General features: G+C 41.7%; 1 protein-coding gene across 1 annotated transcript in view; it reads right to left on the bottom strand.

Moving 5' to 3' along the window:
* Nucleotides 1–943: 943 nt before the first annotated feature.
* BRAP (BRCA1 associated protein) overlaps nt 944–27,423 on the bottom strand; it is a 40,734-nt gene continuing 14,254 nt past the window's right edge. Inside the window, exons 6-12 of the mRNA XM_004379073.2 lie at nt 22,038–22,186; nt 18,930–19,005; nt 18,342–18,480; nt 17,866–17,975; nt 15,402–15,491; nt 5,829–5,932; nt 944–3,744 (exon numbers count right to left, since the gene is read on the bottom strand). Coding sequence (XP_004379130.1) covers nt 3,381–3,744; nt 5,829–5,932; nt 15,402–15,491; nt 17,866–17,975; nt 18,342–18,480; nt 18,930–19,005; nt 22,038–22,186 — 1,032 coding nt within the window. The 3' untranslated portion in view covers nt 944–3,380. The remainder of the gene's footprint in view (nt 3,745–5,828; nt 5,933–15,401; nt 15,492–17,865; nt 17,976–18,341; nt 18,481–18,929; nt 19,006–22,037; nt 22,187–27,423) is intronic.

The following is a 27,423-nucleotide window of genomic DNA, read 5'->3' as shown; positions in this document are numbered from 1 at the left end:
AAAGGAGCTGCTTGTGACATTAATCCAAATGAAGAAGGCTTCCTTCTCCTGCCCACAAATCCCCACCCAATAAATAAATAAATAAATAAAACCAGCCTTATGTAACTTGCCCTCATGCACAAATGCAAAGAATGTTCCTCCTCTATTTGCTCCAGGCAGACAACAGTATAGCATTCGGGGAGAAAAAATCAACTTTACATTGCAGGAGGGAAGGTGACTTATGCCTTGACTCCAGGGTAAAACCAGGGGTTCTTGAAGGCAAAGACTTTTCTCACTATTATTATTTCACTCTTTCCTTCATTTAAAACTTTAAATGCTGTATCTGTTGCGGTGGCCACTCTGCAGACTTTCTAGGAATCCCATTTCACGGATTTTCACAGGCAAGAATGAAAAGGCCTAGCCAGCTGCAGAACCTGCCGAAGAACATTCAGTGGCTTCCTAAACTTGCTGAAGGTGACGGCTGGGTCTCTAGGGAGTTTAGGTGTCCCCTGACACCATCTAGGAGCAGGAGCGGGTTCTTAAGAGGCTCCTTGGAGCCCTTCTGCAAAGTGAAACATCTCCCTGCTGCTGCCAACAGAAAGCAATGCAGCAGGATCCCTGTGCCGCAGAGGTAATCAGCGCCATCCCTGAGAAAGCAGAGTGGCTGTCCTGTTCCAGATAAGCCCACGGGCTTCATCACACGAGCCAAAATATGCCATCAGCACACACGACGTGGCACCATGTGCCACAGCCAAATCTTGTGGCTAGCATCTTCAGCTTGTGCATCCCAACTGTATTAGAAGAGGGATTTCCAAGTGATGGCAGAAGGCTGTCCATTTGTGATTTGCCAAGTTCTCCACGCTCTCTTGGCTGACTGTTTAAATCAGTCTCTCAGCCTTTTTGATGAAGACAACCACACCGAAAAGCAAGCAGGGAGGGGGTAATTGGTTTGGTGCTTTATGTAACTCAACATATTCTAAACAGTCATGTTTGTGACAATTTCCCAAAATAAAACAATCTCAGCTTGCTGGGGCTTGGGAAAAATTCTCAGGTTTATAAATTGATTACTTTCAGTTCTAAAAGAACTGTGTGCCTGGACCTTCCCCTGCCCCAAGCCTCCAAATTCAGACAATTTTCCCAACTCTGAATCTGGCTCAGCTACTTTTCATTAGTTTGGGAAGTTGGAGCGAAAGGGCTGAAAGATGAATCATCAAGCTGTTCACTACACACATTATTGATTTTTAGACTTCTTTTTAAATCCAGGCCATTGGATTATTAGCTACATGCTCCCAAGCAAATGTCAATCAGAGAGACACAAATTTCACACAGGGCAGAATCATTTCAAAGTTTGGTTATTTTAATGCAATTTCATTTTTCCAGGTAGTATGGGTATGTCAAGTGGTTCATTTCCATCCTGAAGAAAACACTAACCAGCCCCCACCTTATATAATGTCAAATTCAAAACACATGACTATGACCGTTTTAAAAAACAACAACATATTCTTTATATACCTCGAAATTTTTTTTCTTAGTTTTTTTTCCTTAACCTTCAAGTAGCTTGGAAACATATGCCTATTTGCTCATTCCTCTAGCTGCAGCCTTTCAGAGCATTTATCCCACCTGTGCGGAAAACCTCTGCCCTCCCAGCTGCTGGTAGAGGCAGTCTCAGAGAAACGAGGAGTGAGCCAGCTCTGTACACTATTTCTAATTCTCTTAATTAGTATGCTGCAATCCACCCCAGCTTCTGCAAGGTCAGACATGCAAGACAAGTACTTGGCCAGAAGAGCAGGATTCTAACTAGTGTAAAAATAGATTTTAAATAAAATAGAATCTCTATAGGAAAGAGAATTAGGTTATGCTTTACATCCCCACTCTTTCTTTAAGATATCTGTATACAAGTCCAAGGGGGACTTACAGAGTTGGTCTGTCCTATGTCAAAAGTGAGAATGTGTGAGTACATTCGTTTTGCAAAGATACAGGTAAGGTTCTTTGGGAGATGTTGCAGCTCATCCCACAGAAGTACATGGTGATGACTATGCAGTTGTGTGTTAAAAAGTTGCATGTAAGACGTTTAGGTCAAAGGGAATGAGGCCCAATTACAGGCTAAAAAAACAATTCTGAAATGTGATCATTTGAAAACTTTGGCTAATTATAAAGAAGGAAGAAAACATCCACCGTTTAACAGAATGTCTTATTAAGCTACCCAGCTATCTCTTGTTGAAGCTAAATTCCAACACGGTCTTCTTTCAATTTTGCTTACTTCCTGAATATTACAAATGATTTGACGTTTATGGCTCTAGAAGAAGTACGTCCCTCTGTTGGCCCACCACAAGCACTGCATGAGAGTTTTACAGGTGGCTCTGTTAAAATTCTAATTTTCAGATTTAGAAACAGCCTTTGGTTCTATCTTGAAAACATAACTGAAAATCTGCCCAAGCGCCCTCTAGCATGGTTCTACTCTGAACATGCAGCCTAATCTTTTATAAACATCCAGAAAATACTGATCCCAGCAAAACAGACAACAAGCTGGTCAGAGGCCTCACTCTACCTTTTCACATGGATGATGAACCTGCCCTCTTCTTCTTGCTAGACGCCAGGCAGTCCACTCTGAGATTTAAATCTTGGAGCAACCATTAAGCCTCCTCATTTGAGGTTCCCAAGGACGTGTGGAGTCACCAAAAATAAACAAAGTGGAAATGCCCCCCTTTCCTTGAGCCGGAGTCGACTCTGCCCCCGGTTCGTTGTTGTTCCTGGCCAGCCCTAGAGCTGGAAGAGACGGCTGCTGGTGACAAGCCAGTGCACGGCTAACAGGCCCAGCCTCTTTTCAGAAAACAGCAAAACAATTCTTCAATTTCCCAGAGGAAATGGTGGATGACAGTGATGGGAGACTAATGCTAGGGAATTTTCCTAACACCTCAGTACTCAATAGGAACCTCTCGTTAAAGCAGCTGCTAAGACCTCAGGGAGGTTCGGTACTGAGTGCTAGGTATTGTTACCTTTGAAGTGACCAAGAAAAAAAATTAATGTCTTAAACTGACCCCAGGACTGAGTGTCAAATAGACCAACTCAATAAATACAACGGAAAAATGCACAGCAGAGTTGGGGCATCTATCAAGTAGGAAGGCAAAATGGTCATAAGAATGTCTGAGGTTAGTGAACTATCAAGGTTGAGAAAAGCAGCCACCTTTTCAAATACTGCCTGCCCATTACCTTCAGCTGTCCGAGTCATCAACCCTCTAATTCATTAAACCACATGCTAGGAAAGAAAAGATCCAAACAATCGTGGCTTGATCCTCACTTGATGTACTTACTTACGGTCCACCCCCGCATTCAGCTGAAAGTTCTAGCACACCCTTTCGGTGCCAGGGAGAACAGTCTTGGGGGCATCTGTTCTCTGAAGGTCACTTGCCCCTCTTGCTGCGGCCCTTCCTGGAGGGCAGCTTCCCACTGCCCCCGGAGGAGGGGGTGCTGGTCGCCGAGGCCATGGCAATGTTGATTTGTCCCTCCTGGATCTCCTGCCGGGTCTCAGCAGGCAGGTGGTTGATCTTCTGCTGCGTTTCCAAGTAGAACATGACGTCACGCAGCTGCTCCTGGATCTCAGTGATCTGTAGGTCTTTTTGGTCACAGGTCTCCTTCAACACCCTCTCCTCCTCCTTTAGCTTATTCTGTAGGAGGACCTGGTTGGCTCTTAAACACTTATTCATCTCCTGCTCCTCTTTGAGCTCAGTGGTGAGTTTGGCCACTTTCATGTTTAGCTGAGTGCATCTTTAGCAAAACAAAGGGAGACAAAAGCACGTTTTTCATTTGCTGAAGCAGTCCCCTTTCTGCTCCGGGATTGCTAGAGGAGCCAGGACCTCAGAATCCACTCAGAGCAGATGCCCCCCTCCAGGGCCCAGGGAAGCTGCTTTGCTGCCACTGCCATCAGCTACACGTGGCAAGACTTTTGCTCTAGCTAATCCAAACGTACCTTCAAGATAATTTTTAATTAAGTATCAGAAATGTTTTCAATAGAAACTGTTCTGTGATTCATGGCAAAATGTCTAATGCTTCCCTGTTTTGCAGTCAAACAGGTGCCTTAGAGATGAGAGCTATGATAAGGAAGTTATGAGGAAAAGTGACATTCTTGGAGGGTCAAGTGCTCTGACCTCACTGTGTTTGAAGCGAGAAAGGAGCTGATTCTAACCAGAGGGTTTTCAAGAAGAGGGCGCGCTCTATTCTTGATGCTCATCCTTACTCGTAAGTAAAGAATTACAAATTAAAACACCATTTGAGATACCGTTTTTATCTATCAGAATGCCTAAGAGATCTGATGTGGGAAAGAAGCACAGGCCCACACACGCTGACGCGGGAGTGTGAGCTGGGGCCACCTGTCTGGAAGTCACTTTTGTAATATCTCTAAAAATCCAAACTCCAATGTTCTCTGCTACTCTGCTTCCAGGAATTTATTCTACAGAACAGATATACTCAGGATTGTGCAAAAAAACAAAGAAAAACACAGGGAGAAAGATGCTCATTGCAGCACTGTTTGTTGCAGGAGAACACTTGAGGCACCCTACGTGTCCACAAATAGGGAACTGGTGAAAATTATCATGGTAAGCCATATGACGGAATACCATGAAGCCCTTACATAGGTCAGGCTAGATCTCTGTGTGGCAATATGAGATAATCTCAGAAACAGAATATTGCACTATGTGAATATTATTTTAGTAACTATATATATACACATAGTAACATAGTAACTATTTTAGTAACTATATATACATATAGTAATATAGTGACTATTTTAGTAACTATATTATATTTAATTACACGAAGAAAAAAAGATAGCCCCTAGTATTACTCTATTTTTATGGAAAAACAGATGATGCATGTGAGATGTTTATGTAGACAGGGTAAAAGACCTGGAAGGATAAATACCAAACTGCTACTATTAATAATGGCTATCTCTAGATAGCAGGATCTGTTTGGGGTCCGGGGAGGGAAGGGAGGTGAAACAGAACTTTCGGTTTTAATTTTTTAACAGTTCAATTTGTCAGGGTGCTGAAAGTGTAGGAAAATTTTAATTTTTATTTCTATTAATGTTGCAGTATTGTTTTTACAACAGTTTAAAAAAAACAAAACCCAAAAAATCCACTTAACAATGGAGGAGACTGGATGAAGGGCACACGAGAAATCTGCACTATCTTTGCAAGTTTTCTGTAAATCTAAATTTACTTCAAAATAAAAGGTTTACTGAAGAAAAACAAAAAACATCTTTGTGAGGAACAATGATCTCATTTCAATTCATTTTTCATCCATTTGTACGGAGGTAAAAATCCAACTATCTTTGTGGGTATAACTTGAGCCAGAAAGGTAATCTCAATTAGCGGCAATGACCTTCCCCAATTATGGTAGTGGGGCATGCTGATGCCATGCTGTTAGTGGGTTTGCTGCTCCGTATTCAACATCTATGGCCTTTAATTCCTGCCCCAGGACAGAGCACAGGACATCTCCAGCTGGGGCACAGCCTCTTTGCTAACTGCCAGTACCAGCCACAGGGCTCAGCGGGGCTGCGGGCCCCGGGCACTTTAGACAGGCACAATGGCATGCCCCCGAGTCCACTGCTAAGCACACAGACACTGGTAAGCACTGCATTCCACATGGCATCCATCTGGCAGAAAACACCTCCTTTTTTAATAAACAAAAGTCACAATAAATTTGCTCCTCAAACAGGGAGACCCCTTTTTGAAAACCTGTTGATGCGGAAGCTTGAAAATGAGGGTGTTTCCACAGGAATGAAGGATAATATCTGTTTACAGAGCCTGTCACGATAAGATAGCTAGCTTAGAGAATAGACCAATTATACCTACTTTCTTTCCATGGACTGCTTTTCTTTTAGGAGATCATTTAATCTGTGCTCCAGATTATCACATTTCTCAATGGTTTCTTTAAATTTGGTCTTCATGTTGTTAATCTGAAAGAAAAAGAGAGGTCAGACTCATTCACAAAGGCAAAGTTCTGTGCTCTCTGGGGCTATGTTTATAAAAAAAATTTTTTCAATAACCTGTTTACAACTTTGACAAGCCAACTTAGAAAAGGTGAGACAATCCTTTGAAAGAATCTCTGTAATAGTAACAAACACGTTGAGAGCTCCTGTTCTTACTATTTCTCTGTATATTGGGAACAGAGGCTCACGAGCTGCTGAGTATCAAGCAAAACCGCTCACAAGTGAAGAACTTCAGGCACTAGTGCAGGAGGCCCGGCCAAGCCTCCCGTTTTCAACTCGCTGTCACTCTTCTCCCCCTGATTACGTTCCGTAAATTATTATCCACTAAGGGACTTGTGATCGCTGATTCTAGCCAGTCACGTTTCTTTTTAAAATCACTATTAATTTTCCAAAGTACCACAAAGCTATATGGAATATGAACAGTCCTTGTTTTGTTGAGTTTCTTTATAGAGGATATAGATATAAAAACAAATCTACTGCTTTCAAATTGATTCTGACGCATAATGACCCTGTAGAACAGAAGAGAACTGCCCCATAGGGTTTCCGAGCCTGTAAATCTTCATGGAGGCAGACTGCCATATCGTTCTCCCTCAGAGAGGCTGGTGCGTTTGAACTGCTGACCTTTCAGTTTGCAGCTGAGTGCTAAACCACTGCGTCACTAGGGCTCCATGTATATGATTAATTCATATGACACAGTGTTCAGAATTGAAGAGAATTTTAGAATTCTGGTGTATTATGCATCAGATAGCAGCAATTCTAATGGAGAGCATGCTGTATGTTTGCAGTCTACCCAGGCAGATATTGGATTTACTCAGGTGGGGAGGGGGTTGAGATTGTGGAGGTGGGAAGTGCCCCTACTCCACTAGTCTCAGGACACTGGGAGAAGACTAGGCAGGAGTGGGTAGTGAGGCTGGGTGGGCCATGAGGCAGTAATAACAAGTGCTGAAAGTAACTGAGCATTTAAATCCTATGGCCCGGCAACAAATACATGAAGAGATGCTCTCGATCATTAGCCATTAGAGAGATGCAAAAAAAAAAAAACGACAATGAGATAGCATCTCACCCCAGCAATAATGGCAATGATCAGAAAAACAGAAAACAACAAATGCTGGCAAGGGTGTGGGGAGACTGGAACTCTTAAACACTGTTGGCAGGATTGGAAAATGGTACAACCACTGTGGAAAACGGTATGGTACTTCCTTAAAAAGTCAGAAACAGAGATACCATATGATCCAGCAATACTACTACTAGGTGTACATCCTAGAGAAATAAGAGCTGTGACAAAAATAGATGTATGCACTCCCATGTTCACTGCAGCATTATTCACAATTGCAAAAAGACAGAAACAACCTAAGTGCCCATCAATGGATGAATGGATAAACAAACTATGGTACATACATACAATGTAATACTACGCAGCAAAGGAATAATGGTAAATCTGTGAAACATCTCACAACATGGATGAACCTGGAGGACATTATGCTGCGTGAAATAAGTCAATCACAAAAGGAAAATATTATATGAGACCAATATTATAAAAACTCAAGAAAAGTTTTATCCTGGGGACCATGGTTTTGGGTGACATCTAGGTCAATTGGGATAACAAAGTTTATCAAGAAAATGTTCTGCATCCCACTTTGGTGAGTGGCATCTGGGGTCTTAAAAGCTTGCGAGCGGCCATCTAAGATTCATCAATTAGTCCCAACCCACTTGGCGCAAACGAGAATGGAGAACACCAAAGACACAAGGAAAATATTAGCCCAAGAGACAGAAAGGGCTACATAAACCAGAGACTCCATCAGCCTGAGACCAGAAGAACGAGATGGTGCCCAGCGACCATCAAGGACCGCCCTGACAGGGAACACAACAGAGAGTCCTTGATGGAGCAGGAGAAAGGTGGGGTGCAGAACTCAAAAGAGGGGGGGAAAAAAAAAGGTTTATACACAGAAAGAAACATTCTTTGATGGTTACCAGGGACGGGAGGAGGAGGGAGGAAAATCACTAACTAGACAGTAGACGTGTATTAACTTGGGCAAGGGGAAAGGGAATACACAATACGGGGGGTTGATTTCAGCACAACATGACCAACGCACAGGAAGACATTGGAAGGTATGCAAGAGTAAAAGGCAACAATGGTAAATATTATTTCATACACAATCCTGCAATAACAGTAATAAAAAACGATAATTTATGAGTGGATACATAGCTAGATATGTAAGCTGAATAGATGTGGGATGGCATATGCAGGTTTGGCAGAGGATATTTTCACGTATGTATTTTATTTTTATGTGCTACAAATAAACCCGTGTATAAAGTAGAGCCAACATCTGTCTGTCAGTTTGTTGTACTGTGGTGGCTTGCATGTTGCTGTGATTCTGGAAGCTATGCCACTGGTATGTCAAATACCAGCAGGGTCACCCACAGTGGACAAGTTTTAGCAGAGGTTCCAGACTAAGACACACGAGGAAGAAGGACCTATAGGTCTACTTGTGAAAAAACTGGCCAGTGAAAACTTTATTAATAGCAGCAGAACATCGTCTGATACAGTGCTGAAAGATGAGCCCCAAAGGTAGGAAGGCACTCAAAATATGACCAGGGAAGAGCTGACACTTAAAAGTAGAGTCCACCTTAATGATGTGTATGGAGTAAAGTTTTCAGGACCTTCATTTGCTGACGAGGAAAAACTCAAAATGAGAAGAAACAGCTGCAAATATCCATTAATAACTGGAATGTGGAATGTATGAAGCACAAATCTAGGAAAACTGAAGTCAAAAATGAAATGGAACACACAAAGATTGATACCCTAGGCATTAGTGAGCTGAAGCGGACTGATACTGGCCACTTTGAATTGGACAATCATATGGTTTACTAGGCCGAGAATGACAAATTGAAGTGGAATGTTGTCGTATTCATGGTCAAAAAGAACATCATTTCAACATTTATCCTGAAGTACAACGCTGTCAGTGATAGGATACCATCCATATGCCTACAAGGAAGATCAGTTAATAAGACTATTATTCAAATTTATGCACCCACCACTAGTGCCAAAGATGAAGAAATTGAAGATTTTTACAAACTTCTACAGTCTGAAACTGATCAAATAAATATGCAATCAAGATGCACTGATAATTACTGGTGACTGGAATGCCAGAGTTGGAAATAAAGAAAGATCAGCAGTTGGAAAATACGGCCTTGGCAACAAAAACAACTCCTGAGATCACGACAGAATTTTGCAGGACCAATGACTTATTCATTGCAAATGCATTTGTTTCAACATAAACGGCGGCTACCCATGGGCCTCACCGAAAGGAATACGGAGGAATCAAATCAACTGCATTTGTGGAATGAGACAAAGAAGAAGCTCAATATCATCAGTCAGAACAAGGCGAGGGGCCGAGCAGGAACAGACCATCAACTGCTCATACACAAGTGCAAGCTGAAGGTGAAGAAAATTAAAATAAGTCCATGAGAGCCAAAATATGACCTTGAATATTTCCCACCTGAGTTTAGAAACCATCTCAAGAATACAATGCTAATGACCGAAGACCAGATGAGTTGTGGGATGACGTCAAGGACATCATACATGAAGAAAGCAAAAGGTCATTAAAAAGACAGGAAAGAAAGAAAAGACCAAAACTGATGTCAGAAGAGACTCTGAAACTTGATCTAGAACACAGAGTAGCTAAAGTGAATGGAAGAAATGATACAGTAAAACAGCTGAACAGAGGAGTCCAAAGGGCGGTTCAAGAAGACAAAAGTATTACAATGAAATGTGCAAAGACGTGGAGTTAGAAAACCAAAACGGAAGAACACGCTTGGCATTTCTCAAGCTGAAAGAACTGAAGAAAAAATTCAAGCCTCAAGTTGTGATACTGAAGAATTCTGTGGGCAAAATACTGAACAACACAGGCAGGATCAAAAGACAGAAAGAATACACAGTCTCTGTACCAAAAAGAATTGGTCAACGTTTAACCATTTCAGAAGATAACATGTGATCAAGAACTGATGATACTGAAGGAAGAAGTCCAAGCTGCACTGAAGGCACTGGCGAAAAACAAGGCACCAGGAACTGACAGAATACCAATCAAGATGTTTCAACAAATGGATGCAGTGCTGGAGGAGCTCATTCGTCTATGTGAAGAAATCTGGAAGACAGGTGCCTGGCCAATCGACTAGAAGAGATCCATATTTGTGCCCGTTCCAAAGAAAGGTGATCCAACAGAATGGGGAAATTATCGAACAATATCATTAATATCACACACAAGTAAAATTCTGCTGAAGATCATTCAAAAGCAGTTGCAGCAGTACACTCACAAGAGAGCTGCCAGAAGTTCAAGCCAGATTCAGAAGAGGACATGGAACGAGGGATATCACTGCTGAAGTCAGATGGATCTCGGCTGAAAGCAGAGAATAACAGAGATGTTTATCTGTATTTTATTGACTATGCAAATACACTCCACTGCGTGGATCATGACAAATTATGGATAACACTGAGAAGAACAGGAATTCCAGAACACTTCATTGTGCTCACAAGGAACCTGTACACAGAGCAAGAGGCAGCTGTTTGAACAGAACAAGGGGATACTGTGTGGTTTAAAATCAGGAAAGGTGTGTGTCAGGGTTGTATCCTTTCACCATACTTACTCGATCTGTATGCAGAGCAAATAATCCGGTTACTATGTGAAGAGGAGTGCAGCATCAGGACTAGAGGAAGACTCATTAACAACCTGCCATATGCAGATGACATTAACTGTGCTTGCTGAAAGCAAAGAGGGCTGCACTTACATGAAGACCAGACTATAGCCTTCAGTATGGATTACACCTCAACATAAAGAAAATGAAAATCCTCACAACTGGACCAATAATCAACATCATGATAAATGGAGAAAAGGTTGAAGTTGTCAAGGACATCATTTTACTTGGATCCACAATTAACACCCATGGAAGCAGCAGTCAGGAAATCAAATGACATTGCATTGCGCAAATCTGCTGCAAAAGACCTCTTTGAAGTGTTAAAAAGCAAAGATGTCATCTTGAGGACTAAGGTGCGCCTGAGCCAAGGCATGGTATTTTCAATTGCCTAATATGCATGTGAAAACTGGACAATTAATAAGGAAGACGGAAGAAGAACTGATTTCTTTGAATTACGGTGTTGGAGAAGAAAATTGAACTGTGGACTGCCAGAAGAACGAACAAATCTGTCTTGGAAGAAGTATAGTCAAAACACCCCCCAAGAGCGAGGATGGTGAGACTTCGTCTCATGTTCTTTGGACATGTTATCAGGAGAGATCAGTCCCTGGAGAACGACATTACACTTGGTAAAATAGACGGTCAGTGAAAAAGAGGAAGACCCTCAATGAGATGAAATGTCACAGTGGCTGCAATGTTAGGCTCAAGCACAGCAAAGATTGTGAGGATGCCACAGCACTGGGCAGTGCTTTGTTCTGTTGTACAAAGGGTCACTTTGAGTTGGAACCACCTCGACGGCACCTAACAACAATAGCAATATAGTAGAGAAAACAGGGGCAAAGTTATGAAAACGTCTTAGCCATAATCAAACACCTTGAGTGAATGAAACACGGCTTGAGGGCTTAGGACCACAGCCTCGGGGGACATCTAGGTCACTTGGCATAACACAGTCCATAAAGACAATGTTCTACATCCTACTTTGGTGAGTTGCGACTGGGTTCGTAGAAGTTTGCAAGCAACCACCTAAGATACAACTACTGGTCTTTTCTGCTCCAGAGCAAAGAAGAGTGCAGAAAATCAAAGACTCACGAAAACAATTAGTCCAATGGACTAATGGACCACATGAACCACAGCCTCCACTAGCCTGAGACCAGAAATGATGGCGCCCAGCTACCACTACTGACTGCTCTGATCAGGATCACAATAGAAGATCCTGGACAGAGTGACAGAAAAATGTAGAATAAAATTCAAATTCATAAAAAAGACCAAGCTTACTGATCTGATAGGGACTGGTGGAACCTCCAAGACTATGGCCCTTAGACACCTTCAAACCTGGAACTGAACCCACTCTTAGAGATCACCTTTCAGCCAAACAACAGACAGGCCTATAAAGTGAACAATAACACCCGTGAGGAAAGTGCTCCTCAGAACAATCAGCCATACGAAACCAAAAGGGCAGCATTTGCCCAAAAACAAAGTTCAGAAGGCAGGAAGGGGCAGGAAAGATGGGCAAATGGAAACGGGGAACCAAAGGGAAAAGGGGGTAAAGTGTTGTCACATTGAGGGGATTACAACTAATGTCACAAAACAAAATGTGAATAAATGGTTGAATGGAAAACTAATTTGCTCTGTAAGTTTTCACCCAAATCACAATAAAATGTTCAAACAATTAAAAAAAAAAAAATCCTATGGCCCGTTTCGCCTAGGTGTTTTATAAAGTAGTGTCTCATTTATTTCTTATAACAATCCTGAGTTAAATATCTCAACTTTCTGCAGAAATTGAGGCTTAGAGAAAGGGGAGGCAGTATGCTTGTGGTCACCTGGCTGGAGTGTGGTGGATCCGGGACCCCTGGGTCCACGGCAGAATTCTACACCTCTGCACTCACTGCAGGCCTCAGCCCTGGAGCAAAGGAAAAGTGACTGCGAACAAGATCTAGGCCGTCAGCAGAGTTCCTGCTGGTGATGTATGCAACAGCTACCAGGCCAGAAGAAGCCCAGCCACTCTTAACTCTTCCTTTTTAAACATATTACATATGGGCCAGCAGATGTCTGATAACACTCATTTTTTCGTAAGAAGAAAATAATTTCTTTGTAGAAATCAACTTTACAGTCAACTTCATTAAGCTAGAAGAACATGCAAGCAAAGGGAGATTTCTAAAAATTCCTCTATGTCACAAAAATCAAAACAGTTTTAAAATTGCTCTAATTCTAATTTGGTATCATGTTTCTCTTCAATATTGTTTTACAATAAGAGACCACTAGATCCTTTGACATCTTCTCTTGAACTGACTTCTATTTTTGTAGGGAAGAACAGAAATTACTATCAAAGGGAACCAAGCTGTATATGTTTTGATCAGTTAAGATACTTAAACCAAATACGTTTAAATCAGATGAAATACACCAAGTATCCCTAAAAATGTTTCCAATATTGCAATAGACAAATGTTAAAATGATTGACACACACACACACACACACACACACACACACACACACGTATGTACTGAAATGAGTTTCACAAGACCAGGGCTTCGAACTGGTTTGTTCCAGTTTGAACCTCTGCTGAGAATTTGTATTTCTAACAAGTGCCCTGGTGACAATCTGCATTTCCACCCCAGATATACTGAATCAGAATCTACATTTCAACAAGATCCCCAGGTGATTCTTATGTATAACTTCCTGGGAACCTGCTAGAAAGGCAAATTCTCAGCAGGGGTTGGAGCTGGAACAAAGCAGTGGGAAGCCCCATACAAAACATTAAATGTGACAGATTCTGATGCTTTACATTTATTTTAGTTAATGAAAACACCAGTTGTGACCCACCAAATTCATTTCACTGTCCACAGCTAGAAAAACACAGATTCATATGAAGTTAGAGAAAAGTTATCTTCAGGGGAATTCACCTGTACCGGCCACCTACTGTGTGTACATGGCTCCATGAAAACTCAGACTCTTCAAGTAGGGAAGAGTCTCATTGTTTAGAACAGGTCTCTGATCACATGCCATAACCATGGCACCACCTAAGGCATTAGGGGCGCGAGAATACTAAATCCACCATGAATTTCACCCTCATCCCCCAGCCCTCACTTCTTAGAGACCCGTGAAGGAGAATCTCTGTAGCGAAGCCCAGGGTTGGTTATTGTTTCTCCCCATGCAGCTCCACTGCTGGAGGTAGATGGGCAGAGGACTGGTCAAAAGGGAGGACAGCGGCAGGAACCAAAGGCTTACCCAATCCATTAACTTGTGGATAAACAACATTTGTTACTAGAAAACACAAACATCCTGCCAAGCACTTAAAGCTTTATGCTTGGGGCTGCCCTAGCCTCTAGCTCATTCCTACAGAAAAGTAAATACGACTTTCACAGTTGTAGCTTCCCTGCCCCTTGACTTGCTTTTCATTGGCATATTTTAGGGAATAGAGTTAATCCTAAAAATCTTCAAGGGCAGAGAAAATGCTGAGGTTACCTTTGCAGAGTCTGCATGAAGCACATCAGGCTGAGGTGGAGTTGCGGGTGCTCCTTCAAGTCCATAACTTACCATCAAGTGGCAGCGGCTCCGCCCCCCACTGAGTGGCTCCGGGGTGTGTGTCCTTCTCCACGGGCACACCAATCAAGCCCTATTCAGAACTCTAAATCACATGACCTCAGCACCTCTGGAAATGCACTTCCATTCTTGGAAGGTTCTTCTAACGATTTCATCAGGAACTTTTAACTAAAGGTCACTTTAAAGCTGGTGTTAAGCACTGATTTAAAAAGCTGATTTCTCCTTATTTTAGGCACAAGATATCTGGTCATGCAGAGAGTGGGGCCCTGGGCCTGGCATCAAGGGAGAGCCTGGGTCCCGTCCACCATGCTCCATGTCATCCTGGCTACCACAGAGGTGAGCCCCAAGCCCTGCTCCGCAGTCCCATCTGAAGGCCCGGATACTGATGAGAATTCACAAAGTTGCTAAAATCATCATCTTAATTTTAAAAAGCTCTTATTTGAGACTAAGGAAAGCAATGAATTAGACAGTGTCTCCAGGTCCTGAGAATGGTTCTTAGAGCCCTAATTATACACAAACCCTCAGAGAAGTTTAGAGCTCACTGGTTTTCAAGCTCTCTTCTTTGGAACCCTGAAGGTTCCATACTGGGGACAAAAGGAAAATCAAGTGGTTAGATGTCTGGGCCCTCCACCAACGTCACACCGCTTTTCTACGCTGGAGTACCAAGCGGCATCTTCCTTAAAGGATTCTCTTGTTAAAATTTAGAAACCACTGCCCTAGACCAATAAGGCACCAGGGTGACGGCTGAAGCGCCAGTGTCTCTGCCCGATTTTATTTCCTTCAGTGTAGAATGGCTCAGCAGCATCTTGCTGCCTCAGAAGCTCACAATGAGCTGCCCAAAGCAGCTGTTCCCAAGTTGACAAACCAACTGGCTGACTCAAATTACAAACCCTTATGTATATACTTCTGTTTTTTTAATGGGACTGTATACAGCACCAGAAAGCCTGATTGAGGTTAAAAAGAAAACCCTTCCCCAAACCCCCAAACACCAAAATACTCAAGCCTTCAAACTCCAGGTTTCTTCTGAGGCAAAGCAGCTCTCTACCTGTACACGAGACTGAGAGGGGTAGACTCTAAGACTGCCTTCCTCCCAGGCTCTGCCTTCCTCCCAGGCTCTGCCTTCCTCCCAGGCTCTGCCTTCCTCGCCCAATATCAGAATGCCCTGCCACATGGCACTTCAGCACAGTCACCAAACCAGAGACTTACTTCCTCTGCTGTGTCCTTCTCTATCCGAACTATCTTGTTTTCCCAGTAGATTCGCTGAGATTCCAGCTGGCTTGTTAGTAAATACGAATACTAGAAACAGAGAATAAATACCAAAACGTAAGTCACTGTTGTCAGTCTCTGAAATGCAATTAAAACAGGACCTTTCATAGTCTACAAATGAGCAGGAGTCATCATCAGAATGTATATTACAGCTTGGTTCTACTTCACGGAACACAGACTGGGTCAGGAGGACACAGAGATGCCAATTATACTCCTGACTTCCTAGGACTGCAAAGCTAGTGGAGGAGAAACATATATTAAAAAAGCAAAACAGAACTGATTCTCTTCAAGCAGACTGTATAAAGAATCATACCAGTTATAAACAAAGTGCAACGCAAACAATCATCCCCCTACTCCCCTCCAGGAAGCTGTCCCTGTCCCGCCCAGTCCTTCTCAGCTCCCTCAGCACTCTGTCCACGATTAATTAATAGCACTTAGGACACCAGCGTTTAATCACTGGTTTACCAGCCTGTCTCCCTGATTGGCTTGTGAACTCCTTAAAAGTAAGAACTATGCCTTTATTCCCAGACCCCCAGTGCCTGGCACATGGTGGATGTCAAGAAATGTTTGCTACATAACTGCACGAATGAATGACAGTGCTGGGTAACTACAGGGAGAGGAGAGATGGCTTATGGTGGCAGGATCTGGTATGACTCCTGAAAGAAGGTGAAATTCAAAAGGGCTCTTGACAACAGGACGAGGGGAGAGAGATCTGAGTCCAGAAAGAACTCCTGGATCAAGATGTGAGCTATAAATGTTCATCTCTCCAGAGATGAGTAAGACCAATAAGGGTGGAGGGTAGGGTATGGAGAGATAAGGCTGGAGATAAACTGGGACTAAACTGGAAGGCTTTGGAATATTACGCTGAAAAATGTGGGCAAAGGGGAATCAAGGCTGAGGAGTGGCAAGCTCACATATGCATTTCAGAAGACTAGAAGAGATCTGAACTTGCTTGCAGGCTAGAGAAGAGATCAAAAGTGCAACAGAGAGAAAGGACAGTCAGAAGAATGGGTGTGTGCTCCATGGGGGCAGAGTTCATCAGGCTCGTTCAGTGTTGCATCCCCAGAGCCAGGAACAGGGGCTGACAATTAGGAGCCCTCAATAAATATTTGCAGAAAGAACAAAATTTGTGTACATACTTAAAATCAACATGGAAGAGCTACTTACTCTAAAAACTTAACATAAAGGGTTTGATCTTTTTTCACATCAACACAATAATTTATTAATGGTTAATAACATCAGCCTTATTTTTAAGCCATTTTACGGAAACTATCTGACCTTTAAGAGTACTGGGATGAGCAAGTTTCCAAATGTCCATTTCCTCCCAAGGTTAAGGTACTTGTTTTTAAAATATCGTTTGAAGTTTATACAAAATTAGGACTCATGTTAAATTTTCCTTTCATTAACATAAAATTTATAGTGTATCACCGTAAAAGTAGACAGGATTTACTGCTATGGAGAAAAATCAAATAACGTTAATTTTGTTGTTTCTTCAAGTATATGAATACCCAAAAAATGGCTTTGTGTCTAATTCATAAAATTCACACTTTGAGTATTGCTGTTTTATGTCATCGAGTTGATTCTAACTCATAGCAACCCCACACGACAGAGTAGAATTGCCCCACTGGGTTTCCTAGGCCGTGATCTTTATGGGAGCAGATCCCCAGTTCTTTTCTGCCACAGAACCACTAATGGGTTTGAAGCAGGGACTTTATGGTTAGCAACTGAGTGCTTAATCATTGTGCCACCAGGGCTTCTACTTTGAGTTACAAGCCTCCAATTCATAAAATGACAACCCAAAATGTAAGAAAAAGCATCCTGGGCACAGAACAATGCTATCGGGTTTTCCCCATTTCTGACCAAGTCTGCTCCGTTTCCACTTAGTAATGCGATGCCAGGAGCCCTGGTGGCACAATGGTTAAGTTTTCAGCTATAAACTGAAAGGTTGGCAGTCTGAATCCACTAACTACTTGGCAGGAGAAAGATGTGCTTCTGTAAAGATTATAGCCTAGAAAACCCTATGGGGCAGTTCTACTCTATCCTATAGGATCACTACGAGTCAGAATCGACTTGACGGCACCCAAAACAACAATGTGATGCCAACAAGAACATTCTTAACTTCCAGTTTTACTGCAGCTACGAAGGACCACCATAATCCTGAACTTGAGACAAGTGGGAACATCACACTGAAAACAGTAAGGCACAGTGAAACTTAGACTTTCAAAACAGAAAGATAGAATAAAAGTATTTGAATAATTATTCACAGCAATGACAGAACTTTAAAAAAAAAAAGTTTGCACGAGGGTAAATGGGAAAAATAAAATCCTAAACAACCTTTCAAATTAGAATGGTAAAAAAGTGTACTACCTACAAATAGGTATGAGTGGTGGCTACAGTAACTTACCTCTAGCTGTAAGGCATCTATTTTCTCTTCCTGGCAAGTATCACCTTCACATTCATACTGTACAATTTTTCCATCTGTTTTACTTGCAACCAGTCGATGGACATAATTATCTAAAGAAAAGAATGAGTCAACCAAAGTTGTTTCTTCAAAATGAAAACGGTCTCCATACCTGTTAATTCTGACAAAATTGTTTTTATAGATCAAAATTAAATGCCTTGGCAGTATTTCTTTAAAGGTGGGCTAAATCACTTTAATTTTAAAGAGAGAGTGAGCGGGCAAGAGTGGAAGTATGAACTTTCTTTTTAATGTGCGACTCAGGCCATTCATGGCTAACAGTGCCCTCGGGCACCGTGAGAATTCAAGTTTGCAACAGCTGTCAGGAAGATATTTCACACTGTGAGGGAGAGTGGGGAGGTTCTGAAGGAGAAGTTTCCATACAGAATGACTCCGAATTAGAAAGTGAGGGCGGTGTTCACCTCCAGCATAGTCCCAGACGCGATGGTTGGTGAGCTGCATGGCATATGTGTGCTGCGTTTCCTCAAAGTGCTTATACGCGTGTCGGCTTACATACCGTCCACAGCCTATGTGGCCGCATATTAAACAAATCCAAAGGTTCTGCCAAGAGGAAGGTGAGATCTTAATCAGTTAAATGAAAATATATGACCTGGCCCGCTTATGGTGGGAAGGGCCCTGAGACAGACTTTGAGTTGGTTCTACAGGAATTCTGAATAAACACGTTTCAAGCCCAACGATCAAGGATGATTTTATGGGTAAATCATTTTCTCACTCTGATTTCTAAGGAGCTCTATGTAAATAGTAAGAAAAATATTCACAATTTATCAACAAACATCTAGGCCTTTATAAGGAACAAAGAATAAAAGCATACAGTACTTTTCTTGGAAGTAAAATCATTTGGGTATTCATTATTTCTTGCCTGATCCTAGACAAAAAAAAATTAAAAATTCAGTCTAAGAATTTAAAAGAATTTAAGCTACACCAGGCCGAAGAAAGCCCCAGAGAATGGAAGCTGTGTTCATTATTACTTTCCTGCACCTGTTACTTACTTCCTGAACACCACACTCAAAACACTTATTCTCTTCGACTGGCTCTGGAGTTTGACAGTATCGGCAAACGGGACACCTACCAGGACAGCAAAAGACAACGGTACAGATTAAGTATATAAGACAGCTATTACAGAGCCCAAAAGTCAAAACCTAAATTTTTTATCTCCCTTCTCTTTTATATTCTTTTTAAGTTGATTATAACTAAGGATAGCAAAACAAAACACTTTGATGTTCAAATGTTCAGAAGCCAAACATTTTCAAGTTACTATTAAACAAAATTAAAAATATAGAATGTGCATAAAAGCAAAAGAATCTTGATTGGCCTCATACTCTTTTCCATCGCCTAAAGCTAAGATAATCAAAGGGCTAAATATTTACAGGTTAGAATGAGGGACTTGAGACGGGTTATTATTTCATATTTGGTTATCCATAAGATGTTTTTACTTGAATCTACCCTATCTACATTTCCCAAAGATTTCAATCATTCAAAATGTACCCTATCCCCTCAAGCTTGCTCTTCAGAGTTGGAAATAAAATCTGTAGCAAATTTTATCAAATTAAAAAAACAAACATAACTGTTAATGTACTTCCTGAAATACTCATTAATGACATTTTATCATGCAAGGAGGATACCAGGGCTGTGTGAGTACTCAAGTTGTGATTTGCAAAAAACTAATAAAAATGGCATTGAAAAAAATCCATTAATACTTTTCTATTATACTCAACACAAAGTAATGCTAATACTAGTCATGAATATTTTTGTCAGATGAGCAAAAACAATAGAAAGTGGGTTGTAATTAAAGGGTTGAGGCTAACTGAATTGGCTCCAAGAAAGGATACTTAAGACACAACGAGTATCAGGTTAATTTGTTGCCCAACTGAGTAAATAAAACCAAGAAAAGGAAAGTAGCAGGAGGAACAGTAAGTTCTCGTCACAGGTAAGGAAGTTCTATCTACGGTTCCAATGAGAAGTCTAAAGGATCCAGTCTATCTCTTTTTTTAACATTAAAAGAGAAGACAGAACATAAGCTCAAAGGAGTAACAAAAAATGGCAGCTAGCAAGCGGCAAGGAGTCTTGTCAAAGGTGGGAAATAGCTCTGTGTCATCCTTTCTCTGTATGGTAGTGGCTGGATAAGAAAACAAGAAGCTAATTCTAAAATCTAATTCTCCACATAGTGCCAGAATGACCTTTCTGAAATATAAATCTGATCCTGAGAACAAAAAGAAAGGAAAAAATTACACAAATAAACTTCTTTGTATGATACAATTAGGACTCTGTTATACACCATCTATCAAAAAATAATTAACAGTTTATTAAATTCTTCCTGTTTCCTCTTCCAAGAATAAGTCTGAATTTTTATGTTCCCAAGGAGATTTTTGGGGAAACTCTCCGAGAATGCCATTACTGACATCTCCACATGTGGAAAAAACCACCCTTTGAGGCTCAGAGCCAATGCTGACTCCTACCCGCAGCCTTCTCAACTCTATCTCCTTCAATCTCTACCTTGAATCATGTGAACGTATGTGTATGCTTCCACTCCCTTAGTAGATAGAACTTCCCTGAGGAGGATCCATGTTTGATTCTTCCCCTCAGTACCTAGCACTGTAATATCCACATACCCAGGCTCAAAACCCACTTGCTAGATGACCTGTGTGCTTGTGAGGGCAAACGCTATGCCTCACACCTTATATACGGGTTGAATTCTAGTCCCAGTTCTGCCCCTCTGGCCACGACACGTTCAGCATGCTAACGCTCACCTCTTTGGGCCTCAGTTTCCTCCTCTGTAAATTGAGGAGGTTAGACAAGATGATCTCTGAGGAAACTTTCAACTTCAAAATACTGTGGTTCTATGACAGTTAACCTATACCGAAAGTAAAACCGGAGTGGCAAGGAACAAAGAAGTGTCCAGAATGGTGTGGCAGATGGACACAAGATACAGATAAGCACTGTATGCGAAACACAGATCTCGGTGTGGCTTTATTCAAGAAGACTTTACACTTGGACGATTCTCTGAAGAACTCCCAGTGATACTCCAGAACGGGCTGGCTGAAGACACTGTGGGACTGAGACAAGATTCTTGGCCAGTTACACAAGCACGCTCCGTAAAACCCAAGGTTTATGTATTTGCTCAACGATATTTACTGAGCTCCTACTACGCACCAGGGCTCATGCATGAGGTGGACCCAGCAGTAAACAAGCCAACAGGCCAGGTCCCTGCTCTTAGAGGTGGTGTCTCCTCCCAGCTGTTGGCCCACTTGTGAGTTGAGAACAGATTCCTGTGAACTTCCACTCCTCATAACTTCTGGACTTTGGAATGTTCTTACCCCTCCCACGTGTACCCCCTCACCCTGCCCAGTGACTCCTCCCGAATCCCACTCTCCACCTGGCTGACTCCTACTCATCTTCAGTTCTCAGCTCCAAAGGCCACCTCTCAGACAACCTTGGCTGACCCTCCAGCCATCCCACTGCACACTGCTCCTTCATAACACCCGCTATGGCTGTGATTTCACATTTATTTGTGAGATTATTTGATTCTCCATCTTTCCCTGTGTATTGTGAAGGTCAATGTGTGATCTACTTTCTAGCTAAGTCTTACAGTGCAGTCTGCAAAAGAAACAACTACCCTTGATTTAAAAAAAAAAGAAAAAAAGGGCACAGGCTACATCTGAGTTCTCTGTCTGCAGAAATGTTAGGCTGCTGCAGTCCAGTTGATAAGAAAGACAAAGTAATTGGCAGACACCAAGTGCAGGTGAGAAATGAGATTTCAGATGAAGATTTGGTTTTAGCAAGAGAGCCTCAAAGCTAAGCTGACTTTTTTCTTTTTTCCATTTTCTGGCTCTTGGAAGGAAAGAACAACTCACGCTGCTTTGGAAAATTCCACAAGGACTCAGAATCAGCACACTAAAAAGGACCTGTCCAAGGATGCAGATACCCATGTGAACTGAGGAAAAGGAAGAAGAAGAATGGAAGGCACTTGCATATGACCGCTTTACTGCATGGAGCCCAGGCTGATACAACTGAATACCTGCAATGGTTAATTTATGGTTGTGGCTATTTTTAATCCCGGGGAAGGGTACCAATAGGCTCTGTGGAGCCTCTGCACTCACGTTGTGTCATCCCAGCGCTGTAGACACTGGCTGTGGAAGCTGTGGTTACATAACGTGGTAAGGATGCCGTTCACGGACTCGTCCATGCGCTCCAGGCACACCGTGCACTTGGGGAGCTCGGTCAGGTCCATCACGGGAAGGCTGGCGCCCTGCAGGAACACACCGCGAGTAGCTGCACTCTTCAGCCCAGCTCTGATTTCTTTTTTCAAACAATAATTTCCCTGCTGCTTTCTGACTCCTCACAAGGTGATCTCAACATTATGACTCTCTCTCCAGGTAATTTAAATTGGTTGGATTTTCATTCACTCGTTCAGTGAACAAATATTGACTACGCACCCCCTATATTCCTGACACTATGGATACGGTGAACAAAACAGACAAGATATCCGCCCTTGTGGGGCTAACACTCTAGGAAGAGAGATTGCTGCCAAAATGTGAACAGATAACTCTAAAATGTGACCAAATTCCTAGCTTGTGCTCAAAGCATCTAGGACTGTAATAGAATAAAAAGGAATAAAAACAGCAGAGTAGGAATGATTCTGGATGATTTTTTGCAAAGTAAATTACAACTTAACACTGTCTAGTTGGTGATAACAATATCCATGACACTGATTTTCTGTATTTATTCATTCAACAAATACTTACTGAGTCCCTGCTATGTGTCAGGCACTGTCCCAAATGTGGAACAATGTTGGATAAAAACAGATTCCGTCCAAAACACCAGAGTCAGTCCCTGCCCTCATAGGGCCTGGAGTGTAGGGACAAAAACCAGATTACCAATAGTTGTAAATGCTATGAGAGATATGTATGGGAAGCTACAATAGGGTGTGAAGCAGGGGGCACAATTTGGTCTAGGTGGACAGGAAAGATACCTCAAAGAAAGCAATGTCTCACCTGAGACCTAACAGACAAAAGGTGAGTAGGAACTACTTAGGTGAAGACGGGGAAGGTATACACAGAAGGGCAAGCTGAGAAAAAACCACACTGACTACAGCCCCTGAAGAGTAGACATTTCCAAGAAGTCTCTCAAGAAGCCATGTTCACTTAGAGAAGAGTCTCTAAAATTGAGGCCTAGCACAGAACCCAGCACAAGGGAGCCCAAGCTTATCACGTATCAAATTTTATTTTACCTAATCTAATGACAGAATAAGGAGCCCTAGTGGTGCAACGGTTAAGCACTTGGTTGCTAAATGAAAGACCGGTGATTCCAACTCACCCAGTGGCTCCGTGGGAGAAAGACCTGGCGATGTGCTCCCATTAAGATTACAGTCTAAAAAACCCTATGGGTCAGTTCTACTCTGTCATATAGGGTTGCTATGAGTTGGAATCAACTCAATGGCACCTAACAACCACGCTAGAACAATCTAATCAGGACTTATTTCCATCAAGCTGATTTCAGGCCGACTATAAAAGAAAGTAAATCTAAAAACGGAACAGAGTTCAATCTACTATATAAAATAACTCAATGGATCACATATTGTAGGAAAGGTTCCCACTGAGGGTGGCAGCTCAGCACAATCACAAGTTGCTATCAAAGCAGAATCAATCATCAAAAATTGGGAAGGGAATTAAGGGTTAATATTTAAAACAAAACCAGAAACACCTCTTCTTGGCTCTAGGTGACATTTCATTGATCTGGAATAGCTGAATACTCAGTTTCAACAACACAAACAATATTTAAAAAAATTTTTTTAACATTTTTTGGCAACTCAAAAAAACTGAGAAAAATGGCGGAGGAGTCAGATGCTTCCTGTGGTCCCTCTTACAACAAAGACCGGAAAAAAACAAGTGAATCGATTACGTATAACAATCTAGGAGCGCTGAACATCAAAGGCAAAGTTGAGGAATCCGACTGACTGGCAGGGGGAGGGAGAGATGGTTCAGAAGGAGCAAGGAGTTGCCAGACCTGAGCCAACGGGAGCCAACACCCTTCAGACCGGATTGGCTTGAGTGCGCGGTGAGGCAAGCAGTGGCCTCAGGAGGCATTTTCTACGTTGGGAGAGAACCAGCAGCAGAGAGTCTACTCGGGCATCCAGAACCAGTGAAAAGCAGTGCTTAATTGGCAAAAGATAAGTACTTGCATCTGACCTACGGCATGGATTAAAAAACACTCCCTTTGGGAAAAACCTCTCTCCCATTTACCTGCCCCCTGCCCGCTCTGCACCAGGTCCCAGGCTGGCTTCAGTGATTGCTGAGTCCTCTGGGCCGGAAGTAGGACTTGTCATGTGCCCTGAGCCATTCTCCTGGCCTTGGAAAGGGAACAGATTAACAAACAGGGAAAAAATAACCTGCCAGCTCCCCTAAGCCAGGAATTCAGGGTAGGCACAGCTCCTTTGCCTAGGCACATGCAGAAGGGGCCCATGGATTCTGAACGCCTTTCACCCCTACACAGACCTGCGTGGGCCCATTTCAACAGTGTAGGCCCTTATTACCACAGTACAACAGGGTATATACCTAAAGCCTGGCTTCAACTGTATCAGCTATATGGTGAAGTGGCAGGTTCATGACACTTGACACCACTCTACCTGTTAAGCAGGGTCCTCACCTACCCACATCAGGGGCCTAAGGATTGGTGGCTCCACCCATACCACCTAGCCACCCATGACAGGAGTCCAAGAATAAGTCGTGCCCCCCACTTCCTACAGCCAACAGCACTGGGTGCTCACAGTCCAGCTGCAAAACCCACCCACCTACGCACTCCAGGGAACAGGGACACGCTTTCCTCCTAGACACTCAGGGGCAGCTGTCAGCACCCTGCCTTGCTCACCACGTGACCCCCTACTGCAGCCAGACACCTTGCCTACACCAATCACCTATACCTGTCTAGAACTGGAGGTGACAGCCTGTACCACACACTTTTGGTGACTGACTACCTGGACACCTGAGCTGAATTCATACAAGAAAAATAAATAGATTCCTTGGCTCACATACCTAGTAACAGATCTAACTACCTGGTAACAGGACATTAGAGCTTCAAAGACACCAATAATCAAACTAGCTCACACAAGCAGCCTACTTGGGCATATCAAAACAAAACAAAACAAGAAGCGAGGACACAGTAAGCAAACATAAAATAAATAAACAGAATAACTTATTGATGGCTCGGAGACAAAAGTCAATATCATATCACATAAAGAGGCAGACGATGATGGCTTCAGCAAGCTCCCAAAATAACGAATCAAGAACTTTTCCAGAGGAAGAGAATTTCTTGGAATTACTGGAGGTAGAATACGAAAGATACAGAACTCTTCAAGAGATCAGGAATGAGATCAGGCAAAACACAGAACAAGCCAAGGAACATATAAACAAAGCAATACAGGATCTTAAGAAGGTTATTAAAGAGCATAATGACAAATTTAATAGCTGCAAGAATCCGCAGAGAGACAGCAATCAGAAATCCAGAAGATTAACAATAAAATTTCAGAATTAGACAACTCAACAGAAAGTCATAAGAGCAGAACTGAGGCAATGGAAGTCAGAATTAGTAAGACTGAAGATAAAGCACTTGATACCAACTTATTTGAGGAAAAATCAGATAAAATAATTTAAAAAAATGAAGAAACCCTAAGAATTATGTAGGACTCTATTACAGGTGTACTCTACGAGTGATTGGAGTACCAGAACGGGGGCCGCAGTGGGGGGGAATAACAGAAAATATGGAGAGAATTGTTGAAGATTTTTGGCAGAAAATTTCCCTGATATCGTGAAAGATGAGAAGATATCTAACCAAGATGCTCATCAAACCCCACAAAAGGGTGATCCCAAAAGAAAGACACCAAGACATATTATAATCAAACTTGCCAAAACCAAAGATAAAGAGAGAATTTTAAGAGTGCCTAGGGATAAACGAAAAGTCATCTAAAAACGAGAGTCAATAAGACTAAGCTCGGACTACTCAGCAGAAGCCATGAAGGCAAGAAGGCAATGGGATGACATATATAAAGCCTTAAAGAAAAAAAATTGTCAGCCAAGAATTATATATCCAGCAAAACTGTCTCTCAAATATGATGGAAAAATTAGGGCATTTCCAGATAAACAAAAGTTTAGGGAATCTGCAAAAACCAAACCAAAATTACAAGAAATACTAAAAGGAGTCCTCCGTTTAGAAAATCAATAACATCAGATAACAACCCAAGACTAGAACACAGGACAGAGCAACCAGATATCAACCCAGATAGGGAAGTCACAAAAACAAATCAAAGCTAAAATGCTGAAAATACATAAAAGATGACAACATTAAAACAAATAAGCAGGACTAAAAAATGTAGTCATAGATCTTTCATAGGGAGAGGAAGTCAAGGTGATATAAATAAAAGAATAGTTTAAACTTAGAAAAATAGGGGTAAATATTAAGGGAACCACAAAGGAAACTAACAATCCTACACATCAAAATGAAAAAACAAGAAAAACATAAAGACTCAGCAAATTCAAAATTAACAACAATAAAAAAGACGAAAAAAAAACACATAAAGAAAAATGACTAAGCACAGAAAATTAAATGAAACAAAGAAACTGTCAACAACACTAAAAAAAAAAAGACATCTAAATGACAGAACTAAACTCATACATATCAATAACTATGCTGAATTTAAATCGACTAAATGCACCAATAAAGAGACAAGTGACAGAATGGATTAAAAAAACACGATCAGTCTATATGCTGCCTACAAGAGACAAACCTTAGACTTAAGGACACAAACTAAAATTCAAAGGATGGAGAAAAATATATCAAGCAACCAACACTCTAAACAGAGTAACAGTGACAATATTAATCTCTGACAAAATAGACTTTAAAGTAAAATCCACCGCAAAGGATAAGGAAAGACATAATATAATGATTAAAGGGTCAATACATCAGAAAGACATAACCATAATAAATATTTACCCACCCAACGACAGAGCTCCAAAATACATAAACTCTAACAGCACTGAAAAGAGAGACAGACAGCTCCACAATAATAGTAGGATACTTCAACACACCACTTTTGGTGAAGGACAGAACTTCCAGAAAGCAGCTCAATAAAGACAAGGAAGATCTAAATGCCACAATCAACCAACTTGAGCTCACAGACGTATACTGAACACTCCACCCAACAGCAGCCAAGTATACTTTCTTTTCCAACGCACATAGAACATTCTCCAGAATAGACCACATATTAGGCCATAAAGTAAGCCTTAACAGGACCCAAAGCATCAAAATATTACAAAGCATCTTTTCTGACCATAAAGCCATAAAAGTAGAAATCAACAACAGAAAAGGCAAGGAAAAAAAATCAAACACATGGAAAATAAATAACATGTTGCTCAAAAACTACTGAGTTATAGAAGAAATTAAACACAGAATAAAGACATTCATAGACTCAAATGAGAATGAAACCACATCCTA

This window comes from Trichechus manatus, unplaced genomic scaffold, assembly GCF_000243295.1.
Source record: "Trichechus manatus latirostris isolate Lorelei unplaced genomic scaffold, TriManLat1.0 scaffold00061, whole genome shotgun sequence".
Lineage (NCBI taxonomy): Eukaryota > Metazoa > Chordata > Mammalia > Sirenia > Trichechidae > Trichechus > Trichechus manatus.
The sequence above is the reverse complement of the archived record's forward strand: the minus strand, read 5'-3'. Positions and strand labels throughout refer to the sequence as shown.